Source organism: Mesoplodon bidens (assembly GCF_964165515.1).
Source record: "Mesoplodon bidens genome assembly, chromosome: X".
In the NCBI taxonomy this organism is placed as follows: Eukaryota; Metazoa; Chordata; class Mammalia; order Artiodactyla; family Ziphiidae; genus Mesoplodon; species Mesoplodon bidens.
The window spans coordinates 81032730-81043335 of NC_138163.1; the positions used below are offsets into that span (position 1 = coordinate 81032730).

General features: G+C 44.5%; 1 protein-coding gene across 1 annotated transcript; it reads left to right on the forward strand.

Moving 5' to 3' along the window:
- Positions 1-6360: 6360 nt before the first annotated feature.
- On the forward strand, positions 6361-10302 carry LOC308609368 (uncharacterized protein CXorf49 homolog; the record flags this gene model as incomplete). The annotated part of the gene is made up of 3 exons (XM_081223049.1): positions 6361-6458; positions 8830-10156; positions 10255-10302. The coding sequence occupies 3 exons, from the start codon at positions 6361-6363 to the stop codon at positions 10300-10302; spliced, it is 1473 nt and encodes a 490-aa protein (XP_081079175.1).
- Between the last annotated feature and the right edge of the window lie 304 nt (positions 10303-10606).

Genomic DNA, 10606 nt, shown 5'->3' on the forward strand with positions numbered 1-10606 from the left:
CTTATGCTGTAATACATAGTGAACGTTTTGTTTTTATACCTGATGAGTCTTCTAATGCAACCCCCGCTTATGATGCGTATGAAAAATTGGATTTCCACTCTGAATGATCATCTTCCCAGTTTAAGGGAAATGCTAGGAAAATGGTATGGTTCAAGAGGATATTGGCTTAAATCTTTACTAATGATATTGTTGCTCCTATTTCCAACTTTGATTACAGTTTGTGTAACTTATAAAGTTTTAGTTTCTTGTTTTTTGCACTGTGTATCACCTGCTCCTACTAAGATAATGATATCTAAACAACTGGAAACTATTGATCACATCTATAGTTCTCTATAAAATAATGGACATGCACAATGCACATGCAAGGTAAAATTGGTGCAAGTCCTATTGGACAACTTGGAATTGGCCGTTAGTCCTTGCCAGACATCTTACTAGTACCACCCCCTAAAAGGAAAGAAAGAACCGGGCTATTAGGACCCAGCATCGAGGGACATGATGGACCCAAGGCACGTAAAGAACCACCCTAGCATTTAGGGACCAAATACTTGATCACCTAATGCTTTCTATTGAAAGATTAATGATCAAAAGTGGAATTACTGAAATAAAATTATTTTCAGGCAGGACAAGAAACATTTTAAACATAAAATTCTCTCTCTGCCCATTTGAGCCACTACACCCTCCCCTTTAGTGTGATTTGTGCATCACATTATACATTAACTAGATCCCCTTAAAAGATACAGGAATGCCCACACACCAAAAAAAAGAAAAAAAAGAAAGAAAGAAAGAAAGAAAGAAAGAAAGAAAGAAAGAAAGAAAGAAAATAAAGAAAAAGAGAAGAAAAAGAAATTTCCTCCTGGAATCAGCGAGGTAACTCCTTAAGAGGTAACTTTCCTTTCTCAATCCTGTAATGCCTCATTAATACCCACTACTCGCCTTGTTGGACTATGTAAACTATTAATATGCTACTTTGTCTCAAAAACTTATATCACGGTTTTACCTCCAATGGGTGGAACAGTCCTCAGAGTTTTCTGAAGATTGTCTCCCAGGTTATAGTCCTCAGGTTGGCTCAAATAAAAATTTCCATTTTTCTTCGATTGACTCTTGATTAATTTTTTTGGACAACACAATGAAACCAAAAGATGGTTTTTTAAAAAGATAACAAATCACAAACCTTAGGCAGACAGACCAAGAAAAAAAAAAAGATTCCTAAGGAATCACTAAAATCAGGGCTGAAAAGGGAGACATCACCATTGAGCCTATTGAATTTAAAAAAACATAAGAAAATAGTATGAAAAATTTTATACCAACAAATTAGACACATATATGCAATGAAAACATTTGTAGAGAGACACAAACTTCAAAACAGACTCAATAATAGACAATCAATTAAATTAATAATTAAAAATATTCCCACAATGATGCTCCTGTCCAGATGGCATCACTGCTGAATGCTATCAAACATTTCAGATGGAAATAATAGCAACACTCCAGAAATTCTTCCAGAAAATAGAAGAGGAATGAATACTTTCAAAATAGCTCTAGTAGGCCAATATTACTGTAGTGTGAGCCTCTGACAGTTTTTTTTTTCTTAATTGTAATGCAAGTGCCTGACATTAAGCTTTTGATTGCTGAGGCACCACTTCAAAGACAGCTATATCAAAAAGAACAAATTGCCAGCTACACGACTAGGTAAAGAGCCAGGCCACCACACCCCTGAAGTTTCCTTTGTTTTAGAGATCTCTGATTGACTTAGATAACTGACCCTTTGGCTGCTTGTTTTTCCCTTCTTGTGCTTTAATTCCCATTCTGTGTTAAGTTCATCGATAAAGAGTGAATCTGAGAAACCCTAGGCCCCTCACTCTTGACCCCGATACATACATAACCCCAGGTCCCAGCTCTCTTTCTCCACCCACAACCTTTCTGTGTGGTCCAAGGCATGCCATGTACCCTCCATGACTTATGAGTAATAAACTTCGTCCTTACAAAGTCTCCTAAAGGTTATTGCTGAGGTGCCTCTTGCAATTATAATAAGAACCACAAGGGCTAGTTCAACCACAACATTGGTTCTGAAAGGGGAAATATCTGTGGGGGCTCGCCTTGGAGTACAGGTAAGTGCCTCCAGGTATTTCTAGCTGACAGTATCACTGTCGATTGGCTGAGACCAGCACAATTACCCTGATGCCCAAAACACACAAAGACATCCAAAATAAAGAAAATTGCATACCAATCTTTCTCATGAATATAGATGAAATAACCCTCAAGAAAATATTAACAAACGGAATTCAGAAACATATAAAAAGGATTATATACCATAACCAAGTGGGATTTATTCTAGAAATACAAGGTTGGTTTAACATCTAAAAATCAATTTATGTAACACACTATTTTAAAAGAAGAAAGCACTGAAACATTATCATATTAACTGACACAGAAAGAGCATGTGACAAAATTCCACCACCTTTCATGATAAAAACAATTTAAAAAAACTAGGAATAGAAAGAAATTTCTTCAGCATCATAAAGGATATCTATGAAAAACCTACAGCTAACATCATATTTAGTAGTGAAAGACTGCATACCTTTTCCCTAAAGTCAGCAACAAAGACATGCTCACTACTTTTATTCATTATTGCACTGGAAGTTTGAGCCAGTTCAAACAGGGAAGAAGAAGAACTAAAAGTCATCCAGATAGGAAATAAAAAGGGAGTCTTTTTTTATTCTCAGATGACATGATTTCATATGCAGACAATCCTAAGGAATCCACAAAAACGGATCTAACGGTAGAACTAATAAAGAAGTTCAACAGATCACAGAATACAAGAGTAATACATAAAACAAATTTTATTGCTATATACATGTAGCAAATAATCCAAAAATGAAATCAAGGAACACTTAATTCTAGCTACAATAGCATCAAAAAGAATTAAATGCTTAGGCATATATTTAACAAACCAAATGTAATACTTATGCACTGAGAAACACAAATTGATGTTTGTTGAGAGAAATTAAAGATGATCTAAATAAATGGAAAGGCATTGCATGTTCATGGTTGTAAGACTCAATATTTATATGGTAATTCTCCCCAAACTGACATATAGATTCAATTCAATCTCTATCGAAATTTCAGCAGGCTTTCTTTGTAGAAACTCACAGGCTGATCCAGAAAATTCATATGGAAATGAAAAACAAAACAAAACAGAATATCCAAAACTACTTCAAAAAAGAACAAACTTGGAAGATTCCACCTTCTGATTTCAAAACTTACGATAAAAATAAAGGTAATCAAGTTAGTGTGATACCGACATAGAGATAGATCACTGGAACAGAATCGAGAGGTTAGAAATAACGAACTCTCCTTATATTTATGGTCAATGATTTTCAATTCAATGGGGAAAGGATAGTCTTTTCAACATATGGTGCTGGCACAACTGGATATCATGCAAAACTACAAACTTCGAGCCTTACTTCACAGCACACACAAAACTTAATGCAAAATGGACCAGAGACTTAAAAGTAAAACCTACAACTATAAATCTGTTAAAAGAAACCCTAGGAGAAAAATATTTGTACGCATGAGCTAGGCGATGATTTCTTAGATACAACACCAAAAGCATGATCCACAAAAGAAAAACTTGATAAATTGGACTTCGTCAAAATTTAAAACATTTATGCTTGAGAAGGAACTATTCAGAAAATGAAAAGACAAGGTACAGACTGGGAGAAAATATTTGAAAGTCACAGATCTAACAAAGAACTTGTATGCAGAATAAAGAATAAGAATAATAAATAAATAAGAAAATGACCCCATTAAAAAATTGGGTAAAAGATTTGTATAGACATTTAACCAAAGAAGGTATAGAAATGGTTAATAAGCATATGAAAGGATGTTCACAGCCACTAGTCAGTAGGGAAATATAAATCAAAACCATAATGAGATACCATGTTGCAAAAACAATAGGATGGCTATAATCCAAAATACAGATAATAACAAATATTTGGATTTGGAGAAATTTGAATCCTCATACACTTCTGGTGATAATGTAAAATAGTTGAATCTTTTTGGAAAATATTCTGGTGTTTTCTTAAAAAGTTAAACATAGAGTTACCATATGATCCAGAATGTCCATTCCTAGGGATCTACCGAAGAGAACTGAAAACATATGTTCACACAAAAACTCATGAACTCAAAATGTATATGAATATGCTTAACAGCATTGAGTTTGGGAATATTATCCATAACATTCCCAAACTAAACACAACCCAAATGCCCATAAACTGATGAATGTATAAATAGAATGTGGTATACCCATACCATGGAATATTATTTGGCAATACAAATAACTGAAGTACTGATACATGCTACAACATGGGTGAACCTCGAAAACATTACATTAAGTGAAAGAAGCCAGACAACATGTACTATATATTGTGTGATTCCATTTATACAAAATTTCCTAAATAGGCAAATCATAGAGACAGAAAGTAGTTTATTACTTGCCTATAGGGCTGGGGGTGGGTTGGGGGGTTCGGGGTGTTGGGTAAGGGATACAAGGCGTCTTCTTGGGCTAACAAAAATATCCTAAAATTGATTGTGACAGATGCACAACTGTGAATATACGAAAAGCCATTGAATAAGGCATTTTATTTCTTAATTCATTTTTATTGCAAAAACACAGACTAGGAAACCTACCTTATTAACAATTTTTTAGTGTACAGTGTGGTTAACTATATGAACATTGTTGCAATCAGATCTCCGGAATTCTTCATCTTGCATGACTGCAAATCTATACTCATGGAACAACAACTCCCCGTTTCCCCCTCACCCAAACCTTTGGCAACCAGGATTCTACTTTCTGCTTCTAAGAGTTTGACTACTTTAGGTACCCCATATAAGTGGAAACATGCTGTATTTGTCCTTTGTGAGTGGCTTGCTTCACTTAGTATAATATCCTCAAAGTTCATCCATACTACAGCATATAGCAAGATTTCCTTCTTTTTAAAGGCTGAATAATATTCGGTTATATGTATACATTATATATACCACCTTTTATCTATTCACCTGTTGATAGATATTTAGGTTGTCCTCACCCCTTGGCTATTGTGAATAATGGTACAGTGAACATGGGAGTGCAATAATCTATGCAAGATCCTGATTTCAATTATTTTGTAATGTAAATGTAAATGTATATATACGGAAGTGAGAATGCTGGATCATATGGGAGTTCTATTTTTATTTTTTTAGGAACTTCCATACTGTTTTCCATGGCGGGTGCACAATTTTACACTCCCACCAGCAATGCACAAGGAATTCATTTTCTTCACTACCTTGCCAACACTTGCTATTTTGAGTTGTTTTTTTTTAAATACTGGCCATGTTAGCAGTTGTGAGGTGATAACTCATTGTGCTTTTGAATTGCATTTCCCTGTTGACTAGTGATGTTGAGCATTTTTCATATACCTGTAGGCCATTTATGTGTCTTCTTTGGAGAAATATCTAATCAATTCCTTTGTCCATTTTTAAATTGTGTTATTTGGGTTTTCTCTGTTTCTTTGTTTTTGAAAGCATAAGCCACAGACTGGGAAACAATATTTGCAAAGCACACATGATAAAAAACTTGTATCCGAAAGAGATAAAGAACATTCGATATTCAGTAATGAGAAATCAAACAACACAATAAACAATGAGCAAAAAAAAAAAATCGAACTGACATTGTGCTTACTGGATGGTCAGTAAGCTACTGAGAAGATGTTTCACCTCATTAGTCATTAGGGACATAACTAAAGCCAGAATGAAATACGACAACATAGCTATAAACATGGCTGAAATAAAAACAAAATACAGACAATACCAAGTGCTAGACAGACTGAGGAACAGCTAGAACTCTCCTGCATTGCTGGTGAGAATGCAAAAAATGGTATAGACTCTCTGGAAACAGTTAAAAATACACTAACGATTCAATCCAGCAAGTTAACTCCTAGATATTTACCCAAGAGAAATGAAAACTTATATTCACAAAAAATCTGTATGCAAATGTTCACAGCACTTTTCTTAGATGCTTGGGCGACTGCACACTGGCACCGGACACAGACATATCTAGGACTACTGGACACAGTTTCTGAGCTGACACTGATCCCGGAAGCCCAAAGTGTCATGATGGGGCCCCATTAGAGTGGGGCTTATGAGGTTCTGGCAGTAAAAGGAGTTGGGGATAGAGATCAGTTCACGGTGAGCTGACTGGGTCCCTGGACAAACATAGTGGTCATTTCTCCAGTCCCCAAGCTGATAATTCTAAGTGATACACTTGGCAGTTGGAGCAATGACCTACACGTTGGGTCATTGGTCTGTGGAGTAAGAGCTATCATGGTGGGGAAGGCCAAAAGGAACCTCTGCCACTGGCTCCCACCCCGGGCCAAGAGAGTACATCAAAGCCAGTATTGGATCCTGGTGAGCATAACGGGGTAAAGCAGAGATTAGTGACATCATTGGAGACGTATGGGATGTATGGGAAGAGGAGGTAGGAGAGCCACAGGGACAAAGAGAGTGGAGAAGGTGAGAAGTTCCGGGAGTCCCTCTATGGGGGAGGGAGGAAGGGAATGGAAATGGTGAGAGGGAAGATGGAGGCTTCCACTGGATCCACTGGTAATGTTTCATAGGATGCTGGTGGATGCAGGAGATTTTGCTATATCCTTCCTTATCCATTTTAACATATTTGAAATAGCACACCATGCCTTAAAAAGTCACTGGGAGAAGTGGAAGAGGGCGGTATCCACAAACAGGCAGGCACCATCGGGGGCAGGCTCGAGGAGGAGGATTGCAGATTTACAGTGCACCCAGTCTCCCCTGCTCTGTAACTTCTCCAGCATGGCCAGCTTCTCAGGTGCAGAAACTCAGGCCCAGAAAACTGGGCCTTTGAGTTCCACAGGCAACAGCGGTTCAGACACGCCAGGACTCTCCAGGAGGTCAGCCAGAGCAGGATGCAGGAGAGAGAGGTGACTGAAGACAGAGGAGTATGAACGGGAAGGAGCAGAAGGAAGGTATGGGAGGAATGGAGGGGTGTCAGAGCAGGAGTTGGGTGGCAGACAAGGGAAATTCTAACACCCATGGGCCATAGAGAAACCAAGGGAGGCACCACTCCCCAGACATCAGTACTGCTCAGCTCAGGGAAGCTGAGAACTGACAGTTCCAAGAAAAATTGAGAGACACCTGGCTATCCACACCGACCGCCATCACAACTGGTAGGCCTTGGTTGTGCGTCCTTCAAAACTTTAAAACATACTTGTACATATACTTAAATGAATTCTCATATATTACGTAGGATTGACTGGTGTGTGTGTGTGCCCACGCACGCAAGTGATTTAACTTACAAATGTGAATCCAAAGCCATCGTTCTGCAACTTGCAGTTTGAAGTCAGGCAGGTGCTTTCAAAAGCTGTGAGAATGGCCTGATGCATTCCGTTGGACTGCCACGCTTTATGCTACTGGATGCTAAGCCACGTTGCATTCATCCATTTCCTTACTGATGGGAATTTGGAGTGCTCCCAGTTTTTCCCATCACCAACACCCTTGTGCATGGGCTCCTGTACACTACAGGTACCAGCGTGTCTCCGGAAGAAGTACCAGGCAGCGGACTTGCCGGAACATAGAGGAAATACCTATTTTTTTTTCTTCCTTTTTAAGGTCTTCGGCTCAAAGCAAGGACTCTGGAGTCAGATTGATTGGTTTCAATCCTGCCGCTGATCCCCACGAGCCGAATGACCTTGGGCCAGTGGCTGAACCTCTCAGTGCCTGTTTGCTCACCGGTAAGAGGCCAGTAATAGTTGGTACTATAGTTCTAGGAGTGTCACGCTGATGCATTACTATTTATGCCCAGCGCTTAGAAGAGTGCCAGGCACAGAGTCCGTGCTGGCACTAAGTTGCTTTCAATGGATTCTGCCAAATTACCTCCCAAATGGGTCTCTTGCACCACCGCCACAGGGGTTTGCTCCTCACCTCTCCCACCCTCGGAATGGTTAAGCTCTTTGAAGGTTGTCAACCTAGTGTGTGAAACCCGATTCGTGGTTTTAGTTCACATCTCCAGGATCAGCGGTGGCGAGCATCTTTTGGGGTGTAACTGGCCACTGCGATTTCTTCTTCTTTGAATTTGCCTCAGAGAGGGGGAAGGGCTGATGGAGCGAGGCCAACCCCAATCTGTCCGCCAACCCCAGTCTGTCCGCCAAACCTGCCTGCCAATGACGTTTGCTGAGCCACATTTGATGGAGCAGTTGAGACAGAGACCTTACAGAACGAAAATACGATCCCTTTGCTCTCTGGCCGACCCCTGATCACTGACTGCGGGACTCCTGTGCCCATTCTCCTGTTGGGTCGTAAGGCTTGCGGTGGAAGGGAGGCTGGCAAATGCTTTTGGCGCGTGCTAGGCATCCAGTGCCTCCATCTTGACATTTCATCCTCACCACCCCTGGAGCCCGGCGCCCTCACTCCCCGACCCCCTGTATAGATGGGAAACGGAGGCTCAGAGCTGTGACTCTAACCGGAAAGGGGAGGCGGGACAGGAGGAGGCGGGCCGAGAGTCTTGACAGAGGGAAGCACTCCCACCATCCCCTTCAGCAGCCAACTGCTCGGACCGCCCACGGGCTTGAGGGCAAAGCAGAGGCCCTCGACCCCATTGGTTAGGCCTCGAGGGGACAGGCGAACAAGGCGCCCGCTGGTTGGCGGGGGCCGGACCAATGAGGAGGCCGCGTCGCAGGCGTGAGAGGCGCGCTGAAAGTGGCGCGTCGTTTCGTTTGAGACGAGCTCGTGCAGCGCCTGAGGTGGTTGACGCTGCCGTCTGAGCGCCGCCCGCCTCGTCCGCCGTGACCGCGACCGCGACTCGGGCCATCAACAGTCGCCCCGGTTCCGCGGCCGCCTGGGTCGCGACATGAGCTCCCCAGATGAGGTGTCTGTGTGGGGAACGGGTTTCGGCCCAGGGGGCGGGGAGCGGGCCGGCGTCCGCCCAGCCGGCCGCGCAGTTCCGCGGGGACCCGACCGCGGCCCCGAGCCCAGGAAGCCGCCGAGCGGCGGGGGCGGGAGCAGCTGCCCGGATCCCAAGAGCTTCCAGTCAGAGTGGGAGATGCTAGAAGCGGGAGGTCCGGTGCTGTGTGGCCGTGAAGGCCGACCTGGCTCCCCGGCTGATGACATGAGGGACCTCCTTGACCTGGCCGAGGAGTCTGCGGCGGGCACCACGCAGCAGCTGTACGACTGGGACACGCTGGGCTTCTGCAGATACCCGTTGGCGGAGCCCTGCGCCTCTTTGGAAGTGTCCGCCGGCCTCGAGGCGGGTCCCGGCGGTCCAGGAGCGACCGCCCAGAGCTGTGGGGAAGCGCCGCCGGCTCTGGCCGACCCTTTCCACCTCGATGGGTCCGAAGCGGGTCGGGCCTGGGGGGAGCCTAAGAGAGCCACTAAGCGTAGGTTGAACGTGGCTGCGGATTGCCAGCGCTTCTCCGCGGAAGCCCTGGGCCTGCTGCTATCCGACTCCGAGTCCTCAGATGAGTTCAGTGACACAGAGCTGATGACGGTGAGTACTTACCCCGGAGGAGGAGGCCAGGCCGAGCCCAGCAGACCCGAGGATCCCGGGGACACTCCCAGTCACTCGAATTTCCAAGTCAGGGAGAATTTCCTTCACGTGACAGGCTCCTCCCTGTCCTCGGCTCTGCGAGGACTCTCTTCGGTTGTGGAAAGGCAGGGCGTGGGAGAGCAGGGCATCTCTTCCCCTAAGAAAATGCAGAGCGTGCTCTGGGGGGACGGGAGCAGCAAGCCCAGCTCCCCGGGAGCTGCTGCTGCTGCTGCTACGGCAGGTGGCCTGCTGCAGGTCACTCCTAGGAAGAAGGGGACCCAGGAGAAGAAATCCCTCGGGGGAGCCTTCACACTTGCCCTGGGGAAAAACTTCCCTTCCTGGGGGCAGCGAATCTGGGCACCTCCGCTGGAACCGGCCACCTTCCCCCCAGTCTCTGGTATTCCGCTGCTTGGGAGATCCAAGAGGTATACCTTGGGCCCTTCCGGAACCAAACAGGCCAAGCACACCAGCGCTGGGAAGAAATCCGTGGTCACGTGGACAAGGGAGTCTGAGGCTGTGGCGGGAGAAGATAAGGACCCAAATAGAGACCCAGCCCCAAAGGGCCAAGTGAGTAGGCCAGGCTCCTCCTCTCTCCCCACTCTTCCCCGCCCCCACCGCACCCAGAGCACACGTCTTCACCCATGCTGCCTCTGTCCACCCCTCAGGGGTCGTCATTGGGTGCCCCTCGGTCACTGGGTCATTATGATGCCTGATCGGGCTCCTTTTACTAGGGACAAACAGTAAGGTAGCACTTCGGGTGTGCTGGGCCTGGTTCTCCACCCTTGGCCTGTTTCCAGCGTCCTCTGAGAGACTGGGGCTGGGATGGAAGGGAGGGTTGGTAGCTGAATTGGGTCGGGGGATCCCTTAAAAGCTTCCCCGAAAAGCCTCAGTATTTAGACTCACCAGCTTCCTGAATCCTATCTCCTAGGTGTTCCCCAGACCTTCCTTGCAGGGGCCCTGGGCTTACTCAGTGCCCCACTGTTGTCCCTAGATCACCTCTGCCTGCTGGCCTGGGGC